At 36.3% G+C, this 26,911-nt stretch overlaps 1 protein-coding gene across 1 annotated transcript in view; it reads right to left on the reverse strand.

The window, feature by feature from the left end:
* Window positions 1-26,911, reverse strand: part of Gucy1a2 (guanylate cyclase 1 soluble subunit alpha 2) — a 319,363-nt gene that overhangs the window by 231,276 nt on the left and 61,176 nt on the right. Inside the window, exon 4 of the mRNA XM_028893011.2 lies at window positions 10,654-11,372. Within this exon, the coding sequence (XP_028748844.1) occupies window positions 10,654-11,372 (719 nt within the window). The remainder of the gene's footprint in view (window positions 1-10,653; window positions 11,373-26,911) is intronic.

Below are 26,911 nucleotides of genomic sequence, written 5' to 3' on the forward strand. Positions count from 1 at the left end.
CAGCCAACTAGAACTTATCTTTGAGCAATTTCATTATGGTATAGCATATATATATATATATATATATATATATATATATATATATAAAACTTTTCAATTATCACATCATAAAAAAGATAGTACTTGTGTAGAGAAAGTGAAGGAACGTTTTAGAAATCAATTTGCTCACAGAAAAAGAGAGGTTATTTCTTCCTTGGTTTCTGGAAACATTACTCTTACTCAAGACTTATTCAAGTCTTAGATAAATAAGTCTAATGTGAAGGATTTTTTTAATAATGAAGAATTGTGATTTTGCTATGCTTTCTCTCAATGTCAACTTCAATAGTGAAAGTGAAGAAAAATAACAATGCTATTGTTCTATCCCAGGGATGATATATTTCAAATGTTGGCCTCCTTTCAGGATGTAATTAAAGTTCTTTGAAGTGTTGCTATGAACAAAAATAAAAAAATTTAAAAAAGTGTAATTTATTGTTTGGGAAAATCCATTGCTGCCATAACTCTGTGCCTATGACAATCCTGTTTATTTTAGAAACCACTGAGAGATGCAGTGCTTTTTACAAGTGACCATGTGTAATAAAAACTTGATTATAAAACTTTATTAGTATGTAAAAGAGATGATAGATTTTAATGACTAAATACATATATGCAAAAAGCAAAGCAGCGAAAACACCTGTAAAAGTTGTGGTCTGTATGAAGATGAAAATCAGCCCAATCCCTGCTTTTTGAAGACATTAGTGAAATTAATATTTCTTTAAATTATTAACTCTACTGTTGAAACAAACACTTTCTTCCATAAGGCAAGAAGGATGCAGAGAAATGGTAGAAGGAATGCTGTAGTGAGAAATAACCCTAACAGTGACTGACAGTGACTTAGCCCTGAGCAGGAGATGTTAAGGATTTTACATGGATTATACCACTTAATCCCCACAAGTAATTTTCTCAGGTGGGATACTTAATCTGTCAGAGAAGTGCTTTAACTTAATCTCAATAATAACATAAATTCTTCATGGTAGATCAGTCAGACTCCCTCTGCTGTCTTTAAAGATTGATCTGAACTCACTAGATCACTAACTTCATAGAAAAGAAAAGAATCTTTGTGATCAAGCAACCTCATATAAATGTATCTGTCTGGTATAGTTTGAATATCAAATGTCATTCATAAGCTCATGTGTCATTACACTTGAATCCCATTATATGTTACTATTGGGGAGGCTATGACATTTGGGGGCCACAAAATCATTAAAGACAAGCTACTGAATATTATACCTACTCTTGTTCTAGCCCAAGTTCTGTTTCCCATCCACTAAGATGTGAGAACTCATTACTATATCCTCCTGTAGCAATGGGCTCTGCTATGTCTTCCCCACTACCATGATGTTAACCCATTGAAATCATTAGCCCTAATAAACTTTTCCTCTATTAACTATTTCTGTCAAGTATTTTGTTACAATGATGATAAAGGTAAATAATGACCTATACATGGCATGATTTAAAAAGGAGTACAAATATTGTTAATCTAGGTTTCTTCATTTTCAGGTGGAAAACATAACTGAAATTATAAAGATTTATACTAAAATCAGTGTCTCACAGGCACCTCTTTCCAATCAGCTGCCAAATTTGTCCACGAAATGTGACTTCACAACACAGAGAAAAACTTTATGGGCCATTACCCTGATTTCTAACAGCACTCTATAAGAATATCTGCTCCACTGAAATGAACTTTAAAGTATCTTTCAGTGCGTCAGGTTTATATGACTGAATGTTAATCTCCAACCATTTTTTCAAGTTCACAACAAGATCATGTAACCAAAAAAGAATATATTTCATAAGTGTTCAGAACAATGTTAAATATGAATGATGTGAAGGAGATCAAAGCACAATTCAAAATGTATTTCTAACTAACAGAATCTGTATTGATGGTGAATCAGTTTAAAAATAATCAGTAAGGGGCTGAAGAGATGACTCAGCTTTTAAGAGACTTCTATTCTTCCAGAGGATTTCCACTCAATTCATAACTATCTTTAGCTCCAGTCCAAGGCTCCTATGTCCTCTTATGACCTCTGTTGGGTACTCCTATGTCCTATTATGACTGTGTTGGGCACATGATGCACATACATACATGACAGCAAAACGTTCATAGCTAAAAATTTAAATATATATTTATTAAAATTATTATTTATTTATTAAAATGTATATTAATTTTAAATGATAAACCAGGTGTGGTGCTTTGCATAAGAAAGGCTCCCATAGGCTATTATGTTTGAATGTTCAGTCATTAGGAAGTAGCAAAATGTGGGAGTGATTAGAAGATTTGGAGTAGATGTGGACTTGTTCTAAGAAGTGTGTCACAGAGGGTATTGCCCAATGACGGAGAAATGGATGAGATCTACATGAACAGACCATGAGGAAATCCAGGGAATCATCAGGTCATACTTCAAAAACCTCTCCTCCACAAAACTGGAAAATATAAAAGAAATGGATAATTTTCTGGATAAGTACCACATACCTAAGTTAAATCGAGGCCAGATAAACTATTTAAATAGTCCAATAACCCCTAAGGAAATAGAAACAGTCATTAAAAGTCTCCCAAGCAAAAAAAGGCCAGGACCAGATGGTTTCAGCACAGAATTCTACCAGATCTTCAAAGAAGAGGTAATACCAATACTCTCTAAATTGTTCCACATAATAGAAACAGAAGGAACTTTACCAAACTCCTTTTAGGAGGCTACAATTACCCTGATTCCTAAACCAAACAAGGATACAACAAAGAAAGAGAACTACAGACCGATCTCCCTCATGAACATTGATGCAAAAATACTAAATAAAATACTGGCAAACAGACTCCAAGAACACATCAGAACAATTATCCACCATGATCAAGTAGGCTTCATCCCAGGGATGCAAGGGTGGTTCAACATATGAAAGTCCATCAATGTAATACACCATATAAACAAACTCAAAGAAAAAAAAAAAACACGTGATCATCTCACTAGATGCAGAAAAGGCATTTGACAAAATCCAACACCCCTTCATGATAAAGGTCTTGGAGTGATCAGGAATACAGGGAACATACCTAAACATAATAAAGGCAATTTACAGCAAGCCAACAGCTAACATCAAATTAAATGGAGAGAAACTCAAAGCAAATACACTAAAATTAGGAACAAGGCAAGGCTGTCTGCTCTCCCCGTACTTATTCAATGTAGTACTTGAAGTTCTAGCCAGAGCAATAAGACAACATAAGGAGATTAAGGGGATACAAATTGGAACAGAAGAATTCAAGCGTTCCCTATTTGCAGATGACATGATAGTATACATGAGTGACCCCAAAAATTCAACCAAAGAAATTAGACAGCTTATAAATACCTTCAGCAACATAGCAGGATACAAGATCAACTCAAAAAAATCAGTAACCCTCCTATATACAATTGACAAAGAAGCTGAGAAGGAAATCAAAGATACATCGCCCTTTACAATAGCAACAAATGACATATAATACCTTGGGGTAACACTAACCAAACAAGTGAAGGACCTATATGAAAAGAACTTTTAGTCCCTGAAAAAAGAAATTGAAGATGTCAGAAAATGGAAAGATCTCCCATGCTCATGGATAGGCAGGACCAACATAGTAAAAATGGCAATTTTACCAAAAGCAATCCCCATCAAAATACCAACACAATTCTTCACAGACCTGGAAAGAATAATACTCAACTTCATATGGAAAAACAAAAAACCCAGGATAGCCAAAAGAATCCTGTACAATAAAACAACCTCTGGAGGCATCACAATCCCTGACTTCAAGCTCTACTATAGAGCTACAGTAATAAAAACAGCTTGGTACTAGCATAAAAACCAACATGTGGACCAATGGAATCGAACTGAAGACCCTGACATTAATCCACAACACCTGTGAACATATAATTTTTGACAAAGTAGCCAAAAGTGTACAATGGAAAAAAGAAAGCATCTTCAACAAATGGTGCTGGCATAATTGGATATCAACATGTAGAAGGCTGCAAATAGATCCATATCTGTCACCATGCACAAAACTTAAGTCCAAGTGGATCAAGGACCTCAACATAAATCCAGCTATTCTGAATCTGCTAAAAAAGAAAGTAGGAAGTAGTCTTGAATGCATTGGCATAGGAAATCACTTCCTAAATATAACACCAGTAGCACAGACACTAAGAGAAACAATCAATCAATGGGACCTCTTGAAACTAAGAAGCTTTTGTAGAGCAAAGGATATGGTCAACAAGGCAAAGCGACAGCCTACAGAATGGGAAAAGATCTTCACCAACCCCACATCTGACAGAGGACTGATATTCAGAATATATAAAGAACTCAAGAAATTAGACATCAAAATGACCAACAGTCCAATTAAGAAATGGGCTATAGAACTAAACAGAGAATTCTCAACAGAGGAAACTCAAATGGCTGAAAGACATTTAAGGAATTGCTCAACATCCCTAATCATCAGGGAAATGCAAATCAAAACAACTCTGAGATACCAACCTTATGCCTGTCAGAATGGCTAAGATCAAAAACACTGAAGACACTATGCTGGAGAGGATGTGGAGCTAAGGGAACTCTCCTCCACTGCTGGTGGGAATGCAAGCTTGTACAACCACTTTGGAAATCAATATGGTGCTTTCTTAGAAAATTGGGAATCAATCTCCCCAAAGATCCAGCTATACCACTCTTGGACATATACCCAAGGAATGCTCAATCATACCACAAGAGCATTTGCTCAGCTATGTTCACATCAGCATTGTTTATAATAGCCAAAACCTGGAAACAACCTAGATGCCCTTCAACTGAAGAATGGATAAATAAATTGTGGCACATATACACAATGGAATACTACTCAGCAGAGAAAAACAATGACATCATGAGGTTTTCAGGCAAATGGATGGATCTAGAAAAAATCATTCTGAGTGAGGCAACCCAGACTCAGAAAGACAAATATAATATGTACTCACTCATAGGAGGATACTAGAGGTGGACTGCTACTCACATCACCAGGGAGGCTACCTGGAAAACAGGACACCAAGAAAGACACAAGGATCACCCAATGACGGAGAAATGGCTGAGATCTACATGAACAACCTGGACATGAGTGGGAGCAATGAAGGGCGAGGGTCGAGGGAAAGAGAGCGGGAGATCCCAGCTGGATCAAGAACAGAGAGGCAGAACAAGGAATAGGAGACCATGGTAAATGAAGACCACATGAGAAAAGGAAGAAACAAAGTGCTAAAGAGGCCCACAGAAATCCACAAGGATACCCCCACAAAAGACTGCTGGCAATGGTCAAGAGACAGCCGGGACTGACCTACTCTGGTGATAGGATGGCCAAATACCCTAATAGTTGTGCCAGAAACCCCATCCAAGGACTGAGGAATCTGGATGCAGAGATCCACAGCTAGGCCCCGTGGAGCTCCGGGAGTCTAATTAGCGAGAATAAAGCACAGGACAAAAACACATGAACTATGAACCAAAGACTGAGGGGCCCCCTACTGGGTCAGGCCCTCTGAATAGGTGAGACAGTTGATTGGCTTGATCTGTTTGGGAGGCATCTAGGCAGTGGTATTAGGTCCTGGGCTCATTGCATGAGTTAGCTGTTTGAAACCTGGGACTTACGCAGGGACGCTTGGTTCAATCTGGGAGGAGGGGACTGGACCTGCCTGAACTGAGTATACCAGGTTGATCTAGGTCCTCGGGGGAGGCTTTGCCCTGGAGGAGGTGGGAATGGGAGGTGGGCTGGGGGGAAGGGGAGGGGAGCAGGAGGGGGGAGGACGGGGGAATCCATTGCTGATATGTGTAGCTGAATGGTATTGTAAAGTAAAATAAAAGGAAAAAAAAAAAAAAAAAAAAAGAAGTGGTCACAGGTGGTGGGTTTTGAGGTTTCAAGCCCAAACCAGCTCCAGTGGGTTTCTCTCCTCCTGCTTCATGCAGATTGACAAGTAGAACTTTCAGGTACTTTTCCAGCACCATGTCTGCCAGCAGGCCACCATGGTCCCTGCCATGATGACAATGGACTAAATCTCTGAAACTGTAAGCCAGAGACTTTCCATCATCATGGGGTCTCTTCATAGCAATAGAACACTAAGACAGAAGTTGGTACCAGGGAGTGGGTTATTCCTGTGACAGGCCTGATCATGCTGCTTGTGAGTATAATGTGGAAGACTCTGGGACTCTGAATTAGGAAAGCAGCTGAACATTTAAGTGGGGCCATGCTTGTAGAAACATGGAAAATGGTGCTGAGAGCCATGTAGATTATAATACTCCAGCTCAAAAGGTTTCAGAGGAGAAGAATATTAGTAAGTCACATGGAGACTGTTCTTGTGATATTTTGCTGGAAAAAAATGTGGCTTCTTTTGCCCTTGTCCAAAAAAATCTGCCTGAGGCTAAATTAAAGAGTTTGATGAATTGTGTTGGCGGAAGAGATATCAAGACAACTTAGTACAGACTGTGTTATGTGGTTATTAGGAATCTCTTATGCAGATTATATTATTAAAAGGAGCAAGATGAGCAAGGAAAATTACAAATCTGAAGTTTGAGGAGAAAATGAGCACCAAGAAGTGTAATGGAGCTAAGTCTAGTGCTCAAGGATATAAAAACTTTAAAGAAAAGACTCATGCTCAATGGAGTAAAGACAGTAGTGATCTAAGGCAAGTCCCCACACAGTTAAGCTTTGAATTTTTGAAAAGGAATTAAAGAAAAGCTTAAGTAGTGAAGGAAATGATGAATAACAGAAAGCTGTTACAGATAAAATTGAACAACAGGGCATGTCCCCAAACCAGCAATTAGTAGAACTTTGCAGCTTCAGCCATGTGATTCTGGCTTTAGAGACAACAATACAAGAAAGGGTGTGTGGAATCTCCTTCCATGACTAAAAAATGCCACTGAGACCAGGCATGTGTCATTGAATGAAGCTGTGAAGATGAAGCATGGATTGCATGGGAGACCCCAAGATGTTGGAGATGCCAGAGTCATGGGATACCTACCAAGGAGAGCTACAGACAGGATGTGGAACCAGCCTAAAAGAAGTATGCTGCAGTTAACAAAGCTGAAAGTAGTTGGAGACCTGACAAGCACTTTGGCATCAGACATAGAGGCAGTGGTTAGAGTTTGCCCTGCTGATTTTAGGTCTTTTTTTTTGGGGGGGGGGTCCAGCATTTTCTCACTATGATCCCTTTCTTCCATTTTAGAATGGTAATGTATATCCTGTGCCATTATGTGTTAAAAGTCTGTGATCTGCTTTTTGATTCTAATTTTACAGGTGGTTACAGTAGGAGTTTGTCCCTGGACTCAGAAGAGACTGAATTTTGGACCTTTAAAATGATGGACTGTGATAGTCTATGTGGACTTTCAAAGTTGGACTAAATGGACTAAGTGTGTGTGTGGTGTGTGTGTGTGTGTGTGTTGCATTATGATATAGGTATAAGCCTATGGGGACCAGGGAGTAAAATGTAGTGGTATGAATAAGAATTGTCTCCAATAGTTTCATATCTTTGAATGCTTAGTCATCAGGGAGTGACACTACTTAAGAAGGAGTAGAAAGTGTGGCCTTGTTCAAGTGGTCTTGGAGGAAGTACATCACTGGGAGTGGGCTTTGAGATTTCAAAGTCACAGGCCAGTCCCAGTGGCTTTCATCCTTTTTGCTCCCTGCAGATCTATATGTAGAATTCTCAGGTACTTCTCCAATACCATGTCTGCCTTCATGTCACCATGCTTCCCTGTCATAATGACAATGGACCAAACCTCTGAAATTGTGACCCAGCTTTAAATGCTTTCCTTTATAAGAGTTTCCATGGTCATGGTGTCTCCTTATAAGCATAAACAACTAACTAAGGCACCAGGTTATCCATTCTTAATGATTGACCTAAGCAAAGAAAATAATGAAAAGGAAATTGAACTTTAAAAAGATTAGAACAGGAATGTTGCTACCCTTACACATCCATAGCCCATATAGCAGGATCAAGTCCATATTTTGGAGTTGAGGATGCTGGCTTTATTTCTTAACTGTCTCATCAAATCACGCATGAGCATGATCAGCTTAGCCATACACTTAAGCTGATTAAGAAAGCAAAATGCCAAAGAGCATGGTTTATCTGAAGCATTTTGGTTAAACCTGAAAATATTTTTCCATCCTGAAGTTTAAGATTAACTGTTGGCTTCATCTTTTTAACAGCATTTGATGGTTCATTACTATTTAGTGCATAGGCAAAAAAAAAAAAAAAAAAAAAAAAAAAAAAAAAAAAAAAAGTTAATAATGAAAGACTTCAATGTTGGACCTGGTAATAGAATCCTAAAGTTATCTTAAAAGAGTACCTTCTAATCAAAGCTGACTAAAGAAGAAGAGGCTCCAGGCACATGGAGTCATCTATCAAGGATAGCTTAATGAGGAAATGGTTCATATCAAGGTCAAATTCAACAAAAAGCACATAATGTTCAAGCCTGATTTTCTTTTCTCTTTGCATATTTGAAAAAACCCTCTGAACAGGGTATATGTTGACACACTAATTCAAAGGTTATTCATTGTTCAAGAGGCTATGCAATTAACTGAGTAGTTTTCAACTGCAGACAACTGTAGCATCACAAATTCCTCATTCTGGCAAATATGAGTGAGTGAGCAAGAATGAAAATATAAGATTGATCAGATTACTATCTCATTCTAACTAAAATTTCTGCTATCACATTATTTTTAAACCATCACCAACATGTTTAAATGATAATTGCATCCTCTCAATGAGCACAGTTCCTTATTATTGGAATTGGCAGGGGGCCCTGACATTTGAGTCATCATCTCATTATGTCTCTTTCTTATCCTGGTACACAAATTAAATAGAAATCCAAGCACAGTGAAATTTGGGAGAAGTCTGAGCAGTAACAACTTTAAATTGCAAGGTTTTTTTTAAATTTATAGAGTATGTAATGGATTAACATTTGTAATAATATATTCTCATTCAGGCAATTTTTTAAAGGCTGGCTTTAATCTTAAGGTCAAAAATGCTTCAAAATTTCTAGACAAATATTGAAGTTTTACAAAACAAAACTGATAGTTTCAATATTCTCTAACTGTAAAAGCTAGAATAAGTATAGTTTTAAAAAGCAACTACAGCTGGGTGGTGGTAGTTCACTCCTTTAATCTTAGTACTCAGGAGACAAAGGCAAGCAGATCTTTGTGAGGAGGCCAACCTGATCTAAAGAGTGAGCTTCAGGATAGCCACAGCTACACAGAGAATCTTTATCTCAAAAAAAAAAAAAAAAAAAAAAAAAAAAAAACAAACAAATAAATAAAAAGCAACTACAAATGTAGTAAAAAAAAAATACATATTTGACAAGTTTCTTCCATCCTGAAAAGGTTTCAGAACTCACAGTGATTTTCAAATATATAGCATATGTGTTAAAATATTAATAAAATACCTTTATGTGATCAAATAGGACCAATAATACTAGGAGCTTTAAACTAAAATACCAAAATGTCCCCAGTGGGAACCTAAGCCTATCCTCAAGTAATTTCAAATCATTGGACTTGTATGACAAAAATTTTACTGGTGAATTTTCTAAATCACTTGACTTAGCCATTTAACATAAATGTACATTTTTCTATCATTCTCAAATGTCTTTTTATTTCTTTTATTCATTCAGCTGGATTATTTATTTATTCATTTTGTTGTTGTTGTTTCTGCCATTTTCCTCATCGTTCATTCTAAAAACCAGCAGCTTCCCCAAACCACTTAGAATGCAGAGGAATAGAAAGAGATTCAAAAATATATTATTGGAAACTAAATAAGCATGCATTCAAACATCTACCCTGATAATTAACATGATTTTTCTTATGGGTTACTGAAAGTATATCACCAAAAAGGCAAAAGTAGTCACAACTGATATTTTTTTTTCATTTTATATTGACCTTGCTGTTAGCTATTTCAAAAAATAAGAGACAAATATTTGCTTGAATTCAACTATCTTTAGGTTTGTTTCTGTGATCTTTTCATTAATTACTTATAGTTTTATGGCCCAGATTTCCAAATGGAAACTCAAAAAATAAAAATGTACAGTGAAAATACTACACATTGTGTTCTCTCAAGGAATGATGTTTAAAGAATAACTCATAATTTGAATACTAAAATTTAATTAGTTCATATTCAACATTGGGAGAATACATATTTTTCTTTCTTTTGACACACAAAAATGACATAAATGACACAGTTCTGAGACTGTGAAATTTAAAAGAGATCATAATTACTAAACAGCAGGTTTTTCTCTTTGTTTACATAAAGATAAGTCAGACAACCCTCACAATGTTGAAATTTCTCTCACAGTTTGACTTGTTCATGGAAACATTCATGAATGTATAATGTTAGACTTTTATTGAGTCCTATCATCTTGTAATTGCTGTGGCTATTATTAATAAGTGTTTTCTTTTTATGTGCTGAAATAAATTAGCAAATGAGGCAGACACTATGTAAAAGGCCTGGAAATACAGCCAAATCTTTCTACATACATCCAGGGACCAGTAATCTTCTAAATGGCACTTAAGCTCTCTTGTCTAAATAATTACAACTATAGTCAGCATGGAATTTATTGAAGTAATTATCCATTCTACTAGATCCCATCATGCATCTGGAATCTATGGCTACTTACCTTATCTTTATTCTCAGTACCAGAAGCTTCAGGCTTGGTTCTTATCACAAATGGGGTTGACAGACGCAGCAAGACTCTTTCAAAAGTGGCATTAACCTTTGGAGAGACTATCTCAAAACAGTCCTCAAACTTCAGCACTTTGTGAATGTCACATCGAAGCTGCTTCCTTAGGCCCTCTCCGAGCTGAAGAACTGTCATGTTGGGATCAAACATCAGGTGGAATGGGAAGGCTCTACAGAAGGTATTGATGCTGATTCTGAGATCTGCAGGAACTTGGGAAGTACCCTGTGGAACATTCTTTGTAATGTGAATAGTCTCACATTCTTTGATAAGAAAAGAAAGACAGCTACAGTTGCGTGGATTTGAACCATCAGAGCACAGCTTTTCATTTTCAATTTGCTCCACTTCCACATTCAAATGATAGATTCTCTTTCCTGCAGCCTTAATCATTCCCAGCATTGCAAACCCCACAGTATGGTGAGGGTGGAAGTAGTGAAGCATAAGAGTTCCTTCAGGAAGCTCTTTGCATAGGAAAGATGGTGACTCCAGAGTGGCCTGTTTCCCAAAAGAAGTCCTAATGTGCTCCAACAATGCATCAAAGCCATTGAAGAAGTCCTGCAGTGTGCCACCTACAGCTCGAAGGACTCTCTCATTCTCATCAAAGCATATCTTAAAGAATTCCTCACCAAATCTTTCTTGAATTTCCTGGAACTTCAGACCTAAAGGTAAAGAAGAATAAAAAATGTTAGTAACATTGGCTAGGAATTGAATATATAGCTTTCAAGACACTCATCTAAAGAGGCAGTAATTGAGGACTGAAGAGATGGTTTAGTGGTTAAGAGCATATAATACTCCCAACAAGGACCTGAATTGAGTTCCCAGTATCTACATCAAGTGGCACAGAACTGCCTCCAAGTCTAGATTCAGGAGAATGAAATGACTGGCCTTGTGGCCTCATGCACATACCTATACACAGGCACACACGCATACACATAATTCAAAATAAGTATTTTTAAAAGGTATAGTATTAAGCAAAACAAGTGACATATTTTCCTGAGGCCCCAAATTACCTACATAAGTTAATTTTAAATTAGAGAATTATTTTTCAATTAATTTGCATGCTTCTAAGATATTAGAGAAAATTTGATTTTTTTTTAACATTTAAAAAGACTCTATTCAGCTGGGCAGTGGTGGTGCATGCACTCAGGAGGCAGAGCCAAGCGAATCTCTGTGAATTCGAGGCCAGCCTGGTCTACAGAGCAAGATCCAGGACAGGCACCAAAACTACACAGAAAAACCCTGTCTCGAAAAATCAAAAAAAAAAAAAAAAAAAAAAAAAAAAAGACTCTATTTTGTAGACAAATAGACAAATACTAGATTCAGGACAAAAATTAGTAGAAAGTAAACATGTTTTCTACTATTCCCTCTGTACTTCACAGACACATAAATTTCCCTATCATGTATGTATTCTCTTTCCATTTATCTCTTTCTTCCCTGTGACTCACAGAGTGGGAACTTTTTAAATACTAATAATCTAGAAATTCATTTTCTCTTTAATACCTCATAATTTAAATAACACAAATGACTTATTCATTTTCTTAATGATTTCACTAATCCTTGCAGGACAGGGACACACACACACACACACACACACACACACACACACAACTTATGCATTGATTAGGTGGAAAGTAGCTATCAAAGAGATAATCTGTGGTGCATGTGTGGGTAAAAGCATCAAGCTATTTAGTAGAAATAGTGTTTCTACTAACATAACAGGGTAAATCATGCAATTTAAATAGACTTCATTGAAAAAGAAACAAAAACAAATATAAAATTGTAGAACTTGAAATCACTAGCATTCTTTCAAGCACAAAAATGAAAGAAACCAAGAGTAGAGTAAGAATCTGAGTAGAGAGAATCAAGATGTTTGTTTTCTTAACATATGTATCCCCAGTTGTCCTAGAAAAAGAAACTCTACCTTACAGCAATGCATTATAGGGTAATCAGAGGCACAGAGTTTCCTTTTTAAGGATGGTTGTTGTGTGACAATTTGTTTATGTTCTGACAAATAAAGCATGCCTGGAGATCAAGGGCTAGCCACTAGTTAACCATAGAGGAAAGGCAGTGGTGGCTCACACTTTCACTGGCAGCTCTTGAGAAGAGGAAGCAGGAAGATCAAAGAGTTCAAGGTCACCCTGGGGTAAACCAGATTGAACCAGTCTAAAAGAGAAACAGTCTGGTGGTGTGGTGGTGGTGCACTCCTTTAATCCCAGGACTAGGGAGGTGGAGACAGGAATATAAATCTAGTGGAGATAGGATCTCCCCTAATTCCATCTGAGGATTCAAAGAGGTAACAAGTTCCTAGTGGCTGTTGCTCTGCTTCTCTGATCTTTCAGTTTTCACCCTCAATATCTGACTCCATGTTTTTATTGTTAAGACTAATTAGGATCTCGATTCAGATGGTCTGAGGAAAAACTGTAGGAGAGGTATTATACGAACAGGAATGGAGTCACACTATGGCATCTCCTGTAGTTTACTTATCATTTTTTGTACAGCCTGTCCATCTTATAAGGAATTCTGAAAATCAAACAGGACTGAAACATTCCCTTTTTTTGTTGTTTTAAGGAAAAAAAGCTTATTTGGGCTAATAGCTTGAAGGTCTTTCCACTATAACCCGAACAGCAGCAAAAACTGAGAATGTATGCTCATGTTCAGACCTCTTTCTCCTTTTTATTCAATCTACGCCCAACTCATGGGGCCACCCACATTCAAGGCAGATCTTCTCACCTTAGTTAACCTGCTCCCACCCTCACAGCAGTGTCCAGAGGCTTGTCTCTTAGGTGATTCTAGATTTATCTCAAGTTGACAATCAATACTATTATCACAATTCTTCCATTTACATTCTTCCTTTGTTGTTGGTTTTAATGTCCCCTGTATACTCAACCACTCAGAGAGGAAATCTGTACATATCATCATATACCAATGAATAAATCACTTAAAACTCTGAGATAGTCTGAGGAATGAATATTCTTATACAAAGTTTGGCAGAATATAATGCTAATTCTTTTCTTGTCCTTTCAATTTAGAAAGATCCAGAGGGATTACCCTTCCAAAATCCTCATCCTTTTCTTAATGTCCTATTAGAGTGCACAGCAATCTATGCAGTGTGTGGCTTAATTTGTTGTGCTCACCTCTTTTATCCTTAGGATGTTCCCTCCCTCTAGAAGGGAAGTAACAGAACAGTCAACAACATTATTTTTACTATTCATTTTTAAACACATCAAATAGCTTAAGACTTTTCTATAGTCTTGACATTGTGATAGCCAAAACAAGAAGTCAGTTTTACAAAGGTATCTTTACAACTATTGTGAAATGAAAATAAGTGAAAATTTTAATGATAAAAAGGCCCTTTGTTAAAACATTTCACATTAACTTTGGTTTTGCAGGTTTGACGTTTAAGGTTAACTAGCAATGTGACCTATTGAGATAATGGCCATCATCCAGTTTACATGGGCCTGCTATGAGATTACTCTTCAACATACGCTGTACAACAATAGAACTAGACAGAACTGATAACAATTGTATTGATCTGCCCAGCTCTATAGAGTGGAAGAGAAAAAACCAAGACAGATGATATTTGTATAAACTTGGCTCCTGCTCTAAGTGATCTGCTAGAAATGCTTTCAAAATTATATAAGCCAGTGTACACTGTTTATTCTTTACTTTCCTTAATTTTCTTAGTTGTCTTCACTTTAATTTGATACTGTCCATGATTTCTTCCTGTCTTATCTTTCACAGCTTATTGAAATGTAATTTCCTGATATAATAATTATGTGTTTTGAAAATCCATTCCCATATTCTTCATGAAAACTCAAAAAATCAAAGTCTTATGAGACAGCTGAGAGAGACTCATTTCTCCCTGGGGCTCTAGGCAGGAGTTAGATGCTGCTAAAGTATTGTTTAAAATAGTTTTAAAATTACTTATGATGTTAATTATTTAAATTCTTATCATACATCATCCTATTGTTCATTTTCCTCTCAAAAGCAAATAAAGTAAAATGGTAGAGCACTTTGATGTCCTTCGTGTAAGTTGGTGGACATTCCCTTGCTGCTCTAGATACCATAAGCAAAAGGACTACCAGTCATGTAGGCAACTGGGTGGCCATCATGCCACAATGTAGCCATCCACCAGCATGTGGAATACCTTACATGTGCCTTGAGAAAACTACACAATAACCGTGACTGATTTCTTTGACTTCTAAAGATATAGCCTCAGCCAAGACTGTCCAAGCAAGATCTCAGGATATATATGGAGGCTTCTTAGGCTTACTCATTAGGTCATCTGTGCTGTCCCCTCTGGTGCTACAACATTAGGGCCAATAAAAAGCTTCTCTCAATTAATATTTTCTTGCCTACATTCAGTAATATTAAAATGGAAGCAGAAGAAGCAGAAGTCAGGCAATTTGGCGGAGACAGTAGAATGGTGGTGGGAGCAATAACTGAACAGTTGGCAAGACACCTGCTGAGAGTAATGGATACCTGAAGAAGAATCAGATGAACAGTTGGAGAGTAGTGAGGACAGGAAGGACAGAAGACTGAAAGCGAGGGTGGAAAGTTGAGGTTAAAGAAGGATAAGAGGACATAAGGAACTGCCAGATAAGTTCCAGAGAGCTGACAATTCTTTAGGAACAAGAGTCCTAGAACTGTGGTACACACTGGGGCTAAGGATTGAGAAATCTTGACTTCCTAGGCAGACCCAAGACTTGTAATAATACTTTTAGGGTTAAGGGTTTACAATTACCACTGCCTGCATAAGGAATGTGACTGTATAGGGTGTTACCTGCTGCCCTCCCCTGCCCACTGCTTCAGCTCACTGCTGCCAAAGAGCAGCATTTATAGAGTTTCTTGCCTACTCATGATTTCTATCCAGACAGTAAAAGCTGAACAATGGCTAGCACCTACATCATCATCAATATGAATAAATAAAAAATTGAATGCATACAAATCACAATAATGCTCACCTTGATGATAATATTCTTCATTACTATGAAATGTTCTGTTGATCAGATTTATATATATATTAATACTTTATATATTATATTATATATATATATATGTATGTATTAAACTAAAGCCAGAATAAACAGTGCTGTAATCTGTTTTTTTTCATATGTACCTACTATACTGCATGGAGTGCTTCTAGGTTTGGAAGAAAAATATTGTCCAAAAACTTCAGGTTTTTGAACAAAGAACAGAAAAATTATTGCTTGTAACTGGTATTGATGTTCAAAGGAATGAAAATGCACTCACAGTTAAGTGTAATACATAGATGTAAAGACAATATTGTACATTGTTATTTGCTTAAATGCTGGAATCCTTTAGCTATGAGTGAAATAGACTATATTCTTTCATGGATTAAGACTGTTGTCTATTTTTATTAAGCCATCTTAATGTAGCTGCAAATATCTTGAAGATAAAATGTTCTACTTATTGGTTCATTCATGTCCATCACCAGCAAAATGCCTGGCCCATGGAGAATATCTTCCTTTCTTTTATAATATTCATCTATGGTGTACAAGTATTAGCAATCTTTCTATGTTTCAGTTATATCATATATAAGGATGTCAAGACCAATAGACATGCTCACATCTATTCATGCAGTTCATTACATTACCATGTGATTAGACTATCGCATAAAGACACAGAACTACTTTGAAGGTAAGAAAATGAATGTTTACTTATCTTGAGGGACTGTTTGAAGAAAATGAGGTGTTCAAAAAGCCAACAAAGGAAGGTAAAGCTCCCTCCCCCAGCAGATGAACTATAATGGATAAATAGAGGAAAAGGTGGAAGGGTACAGCAGGGAGTGAATGAGCAGGTCGTGAATGGATGACAGCTGGCAAGCAAAAGTGAGGTGTATGCAGTCAATTAATCAACACTGGAAAAACTAGACTTGATAATGGCGAGTCCAGAATCAAGAACACTAGCCAGAGAGATAATGTGATTGAAACATGAATATAAAAAAATGCATTAAAAGGAAAAATATTTGAGAACAAAAGTAAGAAAATCAAAGCATTACATACATATGTTATATGCAGAAACTTATAAAAGTTGCTTAATTACTTAGCACAAATATTCCAAAACATACCTTTCAGAATTATTTTTCCATGCAATATTTTCAAATAGCAAGAAAACATTTGCAATAAACATTTTCAAATAATGAAAACTGTGCCAAGAAAGTGTTATATGGCTGAAAACTAGTCAATATACACCCTTGGATTAAAGAGAAAACCAAAACTGAAGCTAAAGCATATAGAACTCAAGGAAACCAAAATCAAAGAAAAATGTATTTTGTGTCTACAGAAATAAAAGTAAGTAAGTAAATACATACATAAAAATCATTAAGATTAAGACTCCATGGGTGCAACTTCCCTGTCATATCTAGGAGACACAATCTCATAGCAAACTTCCTGTTCCCCTAAGAAAATCATGTTGAATTTAAGGGAAAAAAACAATTATAACATGAAAATAGGTACAACCTAAAATTGAGAAACAAAAATCTACTGAAGGAAATGACATAGGTACATATTGAGAAGAAATGGAGAAAATGAGACCTTTGAGTTTGAAAAATGGAACTGGACAGTTCATTTGTTAAAGATTGACTTTCACTGTTTAAAAAATATTTTTCTTTATTCATTGAAAGTTTCATCCTTTTATACAATGTATTTTCATTATATCTATCAACTACTACCACCCTATCCCATCTACCTGCCAACTTCTGATCTTTTTTTTTTTTTTTTACTGCTATTAATAACTACCTGAGTCCAGTTAGTATTGCCCAGTTCAGAGGTGACTGCATCACAAAGACTCTAGCATCATAAAGGAACTAATTCAAAGCTGAATGGAAGAGGTAGATTCTAGCTAAAGGAATTTGGTCCTTGAACTTGTCACTGGCCCTTCTCATTGTCCCCTCCCTGCTTCCGGGCTGCCATGGGGTAAAGGGCTTCACTTCGAATTTTGTCTGGTGATGTCATTTGTCCACCTAATCCCACAGATGGGACTAAGCTACCATGAACTAAAACTTCTAATAGGATCCAAAATAATTCTTTGCTCCCTTGTGTTCTTGGGTATTTTGTTACACCCATGCAGTGACAAGTAAAGGAAAGAATCATGCAATGTTTCACAAATACCTGTGTGGACAACAGTGTGAGTGAACAAGGGGTAAAATGCAAATGATTGAAGCTCACTTTTAATAAAAAAAAAAAACAAAAACAAAAACAAAAAAAAACAATTACTCGATTATTTTCATGCCATTGGAGTGGTGTTTGATTTATTATTTTTCTTTTAGTAAAAATAGATTTTTTTCACTTAATATATCCTGATTATCATTCCCCTCCCACTTCCTACCCATTTCTCCTTCCATCTGGATCCACCCTTTTCTGCCTCATCAGAAAGCAAACAGGCTTCTTCTTCTTCTTCTTCTTCTTCTTCTTCTTCTTCTTCTTCTTCTTCTTCTTCTTCTTCTTCTTCTTCTTCTTCTTCTTCTCCTCTTCCTCCTCCTCCTCCTCCTCCTCCTCCTCCTCCTCCTCCTCCTCCTTCTTCTTGCTATTTTGAGACAGCGTTTCTCTGTGTAGTTTTGCTGCCTGCCCTGGATCTCGATCTGTAGACCAAGCTGGCCTCAAACTCACAGAGATGCGCCTGCCTCTGCCTCCTGAGTGCTGGGATTAAAGGCATGCACCACCACCACCTGGCTTACAAACAGGCTTCTAAGGAAGAATAAACTGTAATAAAATAAAACAAACAGGAGGAAAAGAGCCTGAGAAAGAGCACAAGAAACAGATATAGATGCAGAGATGCTCCCATTTGCACACTCTAGAATCCCATAAAAACACAATACTGGAAGCCATAATATGTACACAAAAGTTAAGAGCACTGACTGCTCTTCCAGAGGTCTTGAGTTCAATTTCCAGCACCCACATGGCAGCTATAATCATATTTAACTGTAGTCCCATGCCCTCTTATGGTGGGCAGAAAAAAATACTTTAAGTAAATCATTTCTGCTTCGTCATGCCCATACACTACCTGTCAAAACCCAATGTGATATATTAAGACCAATTTCTCTTATGAATATTTTCTAAAGTAATAGGCAATAGAAGCGAGTAATTGGTAAAGTATCAAGTAATGCTTATATGTTATATAAAAAAGTAAGTCAACAGTAGAAAAAATCTATCAGCCAAACACCGAATTCATAAAACTAAATAAGAAAATAAAAGATCATATCAGCAAATCCCAAAACGTCTAAAATTCAAAAATTTTTATAAACATTTAACAAAATAAAAATAAAAGACCTGTTTAAATATAATAAAAGCTGTTTTCCAAAAACTAGATACAATGCTTATTTTAAATGACAAAAGATAAAAAACTTTTCTACTGAACTCAAATTAACTAGGAGGCTTGATTTCATGGCCATTGTCCAATGTTGTCTTGGAAATTCTAAAACTGTGAGATATCAAAATACAATTATTATATAAAGTAGAAAGAATAAAAGAATGACAATAATTTTGTGAAAATAAATCTAAGTATGCATTATGAGAGTTTTAATTATTTAAAAACTGTATTTAAGTTCAATGGAAGAAGAGTGGTCCACTTACTACCAAGGTACTAGCTACCAAACCTTCTGAAAAATGTTAAAATTAAATCCCATCTCACACCTCAAGCAAAATCATATTCCAGTCAGGAAAAGCTTAAAATGCAAACAAAAAAATAATAGAAGAAAATTCAGAGACTGTGTATCCTTTAGCTAACATAAGGAAACAAATACCCAAAGACATTAAAGCATTTGATTTCATATGCTGTCAAGCTGAGTTAAAACTGCTAGAGTAATGAGAAGAATATGACTTTGTTTTAATAAAACTGTATGGGCATTATTCATCTACCCCTGACTTTCCATTAGCCTCTACTACTAAGTGATTCTAGATCACCACCAACAAATGTTCAGTACAGAGACAGTCCACCAGCCTCTTAACTGATTGTTCTGTATTCTCCCAATCTGCTCTTATCCATTCTGCATATGACCTTCATAAACCATAAATTTATCATAATTTCTCTGCTTAAAAGCTCCCAATGACTATCTATTGCCTTCAAAATAGAGCCCTAAATCACAGGGATTTATTCAGTACTCATGTGACCCACTTTGGCCTATTCTCATCTCCTGAATCGCCCATTGTAACTCTTCATAAAAGTACTCAGTAGTTTCTTTTGTTTATAGGTTTCTGGACATGTTGGATTTGAGTCACATTTCATTTTGTTTGAATAGGATTCTGTCATTCTACCTACCCTGATAAAGTGGCTATGTGCTTTCCTCCATCTTATATATTTTTACATCTAAGTTCCTCCAGAATGCTTTTGGGGGCCTTTCCAGACTGAGACAGATGCCTGTATTTATTAAGCTTCCAAATTACCTGATGGGCATTGGGATCTTAACATGTACCACACAGTGTTTGCTAGTTTGTCCACTCTATCCACCAGATCTAACCTACTTAGATAAGAGGGTTTTTTTTTCTGTTTACCACTGTTTTATTCCTTCATTTTAGGGGAAAAAAACCTCTCTGTATCTGCCCTCAGTGCTGGACACTGGATACACAGGGATGATAAATACAGAAATGTTTCTTTTTTTAAGCTATGTGACAGACAATCCAGTAATTCCATACATCACCCAACAACCAGGAGTATTATAATAAAAAGAGATGATACAAGTGGGGTTGTGAGAGGGCTCAGAGGGTCAAGGTGCATGCCACCAAGCCCGAAAACTTTAATTTGATCTCGTCCTCTGATCTCCACACCCATAACTTGGCACATATGTGCAAATATGCACAAATACACACAAAATAAATAAGTGATATAGTCATAGGTAAAGCAATAAATAAACAAATAAAATTAACAAAGCTAAAAGGCAAGAATTCACTAAGCTGCTAGGAAGTAGATAGGTAAGAAACTAGATTATTCTAGAACAAATCAAAGTTTATTTATAGAACCTGGAGGAGAAAGTAACAGGAAAGCTTCTGAGAAACTAAATGAAAATCACCCTTGCAGTCTTTGTCTGTAGGAATATTTTAATGAACAGATAAAAAATAAAACAGTCATTTAATAGGCAAATAATTACAATTATATATAACTGACAATATGTCCATGAATAACAAACATTACATCATTACATGTTTCATATATATATGTATGTATGTATATATATACATATATATATATATATTAGATATACACTCAGATAATTGTGTATAATTGTTGTTTTTCATATCCTTCAATGTTCTTTGGCATGTCTTTATACTCAAGGCAGATAAATTATACTACTACTGACTTATCAGGTGTGAGTACTATTAGTTGACAAATTCTTATTTCTTTTTTAACAAATAGCCACCAAGGTTGAGTAATGGACAGACTCAGGGAAGCATGTATAAAACCAGACAGTCTTATCGGGATGCTATACTGGCCACCTGTTAGATGACAAATGCTCATCTCATCACATCCCCAAACCTCCTTCTCCAGCACTGTGACAGGCTGCTGTGGAAGACACAAAACCAGGAATTCAGCCAAAGCATGGTATGAAGTAAAAAAAAAAAAAAAAAAAAAAAAAACTGACAGACATATGCTATTTACAAAGGTGTACTTCAGGGCACCTGCCTCAACACTGCACCATCTCTGTGATGCCATCTGATTAATTATAAACGCATGGCAGTAACTTGTAGACTTTGGTGCCACCCCACTGATGAGTAGTCTCACCATTTCCAATACTAGCACTTTTACCAGTTTTTCACCTGCTGTTGGAGAAGGTAAGGAAGGTGGTTGCTATGCAAATACATGGGTTCTGGCTTCTATTATTAACTGGCCCTGTTCAGATTGTGAGCTATGGTGGTGGCATCCAAAGACCACAATTTCCACATGGATGCATTCTCAGAGGCCTTACTCAGAGATGGTAATCACTGCTAATGCTTCTTTGATTATTATGTTTTGAAAATTACTTAACAGTTATTTTCCCTCTTTAAAGGTGCCAATGAAATCTAGGGAGCCATGTGGCTGTCCAGTTTCCACAAAAGGAAAGTTTAGCAATTAAGCCATGCTGTAGTAAAGAATAAAACTCATGATAATCTGACTTTTCTTACCATACCAAATAACAAGTATGTAATCAAAATCCTAAGTGCCTGTGTCATTAGCTAAATAGAGCCAGATTTTAGGAAAACCTAAAAGGAATACATTTCCATGAATCTACAATGGGGTTATTACAGTGGTTATAGCTGGTCCATAAGCAAGCAACTCTCACACTTTATTTTTTATTTTTGAAGGATACAGACATGTGGTTATGTATTTGCTTTAGCGATCATTGGCAACACACCACCACTCATCATGATGCTACATTAAGGCATAGAGTACACTGGAACGTCTCTGGTAACTCAGTCCAACCTCATCCTTCCTTTGCATAAATTCCTCCAGTGTTGAACAGCTCATGAAACTTGCTCCTCCACATCCAAGTGGCTCCAGAAATTACAAAGCTCTCAGTGGACTGACTAGCTGTGTTACATCTTCTGTGACGACTGTACCAAATCTGCCTCCTTTCTTCATGGATGTCCTAACCCCAAAACAGCTCACATGCCCTTTTTTATTTTTTATTCTTATATTTTCAGAGAACTAATTCAAAATACATTAAAAGCAACACCAAAAAACTGCTTAGATTAAAATAGAGAAAACATGAAAAGAATAGAAACAAAACAAAACTGGGTTTAAGTGATTGGAAGAATACTCCAAGTTGTAACTCTGAAAGAAATCAAAGAATAATGGAGATAAAAATAAGAAAATCTGTTTCAGATAAGGGGACTTTTCTGGAGCTACAGTCTTTTGCATATATGTGTATATGTGTCTTAGTTTGTGAAACAGACTTCTCTGTGTGTTCCTTCTTACTAGAGTGTACCTTTATCTTATTTGATTTCCTTACATTGTACAATGTATAGTTTTAATTCACAATTTCCTTTATAAGATGCTAAGTTGACTTTTGAAGGACCTGAGTTCAGTTTCCAACATCCACATTGGACAGCTCACAATGGCCTGTAACTCCAATTTCATAGATATCCAGTACCTCTGGCCTCTATAAGTACCTATACTCACATGCACATGGGCACACACACACACACACACACACACACACACACACACACACAACCATACACTCGTGATTTAAAACAATGAAACAATCTTATTTTAAATGATGTTGAACTAAATAAATAGTTTAGGGCAGTGAAAATGAGCATGTTAGGCGCATGTAGGAAATTAGGCTCATGCACATTGCCACTTTATTATCCTAAAGGAGGCCATTCTAAGAATGGCTGAAGTGAGCCACACATGCACAAAGCACCTGTTCATAAATGCTATGATGTCAAAGTGGTTCTAATGGAGCACAGAGCTGTATTTGTACCACAGACAGATGTCACAGATAAACCAAAGAGAAGCTTGAGACATGCAAAAATATAGCAAGACTTATCTTTTTTAAAATTGAGTAAATAGAAGAAAATAGGAACCTGAATTCTTCTGTTACTACAAAAGAAATAAGCTATTTGAAGTCCAAGTTTATGGGCTGAGAGGGTTATGAATTCTTCTACTTTTGCAAAATTGTTTTGTTCAATTTCATTTTCTACATCTCTTTTCAGAAATATGTAGACCCACACACATTTTTCATAGTTAAATTCATAATGTTCAAATCAACACAAATACTTTGTGTTCAGCTTTTTCATTTCCTGTAATGTTTAATGAGGCTAGTAGTGTTTGTAGCTGTCAGCTCTCAGTTGAGTCTTGCTCTAGATTTGACTTCAGCTGAAGTGAAAGCTGGCCCCAGCTCCTGCCCCTCCCAAGGGCAATATGAATCCAAACCCAACTAGTTTGGGGAGAAAGAGTTGAACTACAAAGGCTTCACTTCCTTGCCTAGGTCAATAATTCTGGAAAGAGCATCTGGGACTTAACTTCCTACTTTGCCCCATCCACTCATCCCAAATCTTCAAAAGGAAAGGCTCTAGCAAGGCCAACTCACATAAATAAATATATGTGCTGGTTCTTATGAAAAAAGAAAGATGACTCAGACAATAGAACTGAGAGCCATGAAGGGCCAGTTTTTGGCCTTGAAACTTAATGAGGTTTGCCTGATTGACTCACTGATCCTGAGGTTTGATTTTCTGTGTGTAAATTTCCATATCAGCATCTGTTTCCCAGGGAACTAGAGCTGAACATCATAAACATTCCTTGGGCTGAATTACATCTGTGCACAGGATTCTAATTTAAACATCTGTTTAACATTCTCCAAAATTGATATATCATCTGTTAATTCAATACCACTGGGCTCCTTTCTGTTGTCAATACTTTGTAAATAGAAAGAACATTCAACAAACATTGTCAGATCATAATTTGAAATTTCATCTTTCTTCATTGAACTATTTCTTTAAAAATATAGCAGGCATAGGTCAGTATTAAGGCAAAGTTTTTAAGCCTATTTATATGAATGTTTTCTAGTTTATTGTATCAAAATCTTAAATCCAAAATTAAGATATACCAACAGGATGCTTAAGAATTAGGACAGATTATTTTCAGAATTACTGTATGTTTGAACTAAGATTCAGAAAAGGGTGTTTGAGAGGTCTATGGAGAAAAAAATTGAATGGTTTGTAATTAATACAAAGCAAAGAATCTAGATAATGTAAAAATGTTGACTGGTTATAGATATAAGTTCTTAACTCTAAATTCTTACTTAAGCCTTCCCCAGCAAGATTAAGGTGGTAGCAACTGTTCTGGTACATTATGGGTACATGCTAGATCCATTTAATAGCTTAGAAATGAAAGGATTAAAAACCAATAATTGAGGAGGAACAAAGTAAAAATAGCCAATAGGAATATTTGAAATCAATCAGAAAAACGATAGTGCAAGTGTGATAGTTAATACTGTCAACTTGATAGGATTTGGAATTTTCTAAGGAGACAGCTAGGCATGTGTGTGAAGGAATTTCTAGGCTGCTTTAACTGTGGTGGGCGGACCCACACTAATCATTCTATCAGCAGGATTTAACAATTCTATCAGCAGGATTGCTGAACTGCATAAAAATGACAAAGGGAGCTGAGCACAGGTGTTTGCCACTTTTGTTCTCTGAGTATGGATACAATGTGACCAGCTGCCTCAAACTTCATAATAGACTGTACCTCCCAGTATAAGTCAAAATAAACCTTTTTTATTTCAGCTGATTTTGTCCACTATTTTGTCACATGAACAACAACAAAAAAAAAGTGTAACAAATAAACTAAATTTTTTAATTGTCTCACCAAGACCAGCACCATAAATTGGTTGGCAGGAATGCTAGACATGAGTCTATGAAAATACAATACCTTAAATCTGGTGACAAGTGAGAAAGCAATGGGGATATGAGGCTGGATATGTACACCTTCTCTTTTGAGAAAGGGTAAGAACCATTCCATGTTCTCATTTCCCATGAGATTCCGCAAAAAAAAAAAAAAAAATTTCTCGAATCAAAAACTAGTCTCTCTGGTGCCTCGTGCATACCCTACTCATTTACTCACATTCCTCTATTTAATATCACTAAACTGGAAGGCTATGAATAAAGGAAACAAAGAGGGAGGCTCCGTCTTTTGAGAAAGAGTAAGCTGGAAATACTAAAAACAGAACCAAAAGGAAGGAGCATACATATGGACTGGGGCTGGCTGACTTGAAAGAAATGTAAAACAAAATCGTACACTAATTTGAAGATCTTGTTCCCATAATTTTTTTTTTTTTTATCATTCCCACAACATTCTTTAATTCCTAAAGAAAGCAAAGGGTTGTATGATGAGAGATCTTTGGAAGATTGGAAAGCAAACAGAATAGCATTATCTAAAAGGTCGGCTGAATCTAGCACTCTCAGGAAAAATATATTACAGATATGAGTATACTGAATTCACACACATCAACACACTCTATGCTGTTTCCAAAATATTTCTTTAGTGTGAAACAGAAAAAGTCACAATTACGAGTGAAAATTATCAGTGGTGGCTCACGCGTGTAACCCCATCCACTTGTGAAGCTAAGCCAGGAGGCTTACCACAGTTCAAGGTCACATGGGTTTATACATAGTGAGTTCTAGGCCAGCTTGAGCTACAGAGATACTTTTTTTAATGTAATGAAAAAAATAATCTGATTTTTCTCATCTCAGCTCCCTATCAGCCTTGCCAGAATATTACTGTTATTTCCTATCTTGTTTCCAAGAAGATGTCAAAGGGCAACATGGATTGTTTTTTCCAACCCAATAACAGTTCAACAGTTAATCTGGTGACCCAGAAGGCATGAACATAATTTAGATTTTTTTCTATTGCTTTGTAGCTCTGGAAACTTCATTCCACCATTTGACTAAAAATGTAGTTCCCAAAAGATCAAGACCACAAGGCCCAAAATAACAAGAAAGTTGTGTGTGTGGCGGGAGGGGGAAGGGGGGGGGTCATAGAAATCACAGGAATAGGGGAGGGAGGAGTGGACATTTTAGAAGATAAGATGACATTTATAATTGCTCAGGAAAGCAAGTTTTAAATATAAGGAGAAGTAACTTATGATCTGCTATTTCTATATAGTAACTAATGTTTTAAATAATTAAACAGATAAGGGCTGGTGCTGGCTCTGTGATTGTGAGCTCATACATGGAGCATTCACTTAGCATGATGGCTTGTTCTTTGTGAAGATTCCATTTACCTCACTGTACATATGGGGGTACAAAACATCTGACTGCTGCTAATGATGGCAGCATTGTGTAATGACTAATGTTGAACTATGAAAAATAACTACCCTGGTATTTAAAATCTCAGGGAAGTGACCCAAAAAAATCAGACTTTACAGAGGGGACTATATCAGTGGTTGATGAGGCTTCTGAATTCATGCAAAGTCTTGGAGAAATCTAAAATTACCATAACATAGTAGTAAGAGAATTTTTAAATGAAAATTATATGTCACATTGTGGCTGTCTTTTACTGCATTATCAAAGAAGTAGGTAAGCTAAGCAATAGAAGTAGTCAGAAATTTTATTTTTATTATGTTTTCATTTGTACACATATTTTCTATGTAGACAAAAACACTTCCTAGAACATAGAGAAACTAATTGCCCAGTCTGATACCAATTGCTGTGTGGTACTGGATGACAGGAATAGGATAATTTTCACATGGAAAATCTCC

This window comes from Peromyscus leucopus, chromosome 7 (genome assembly GCF_004664715.2).
Source record: "Peromyscus leucopus breed LL Stock chromosome 7, UCI_PerLeu_2.1, whole genome shotgun sequence".
Taxonomy (NCBI): domain Eukaryota; kingdom Metazoa; phylum Chordata; class Mammalia; order Rodentia; family Cricetidae; genus Peromyscus; species Peromyscus leucopus.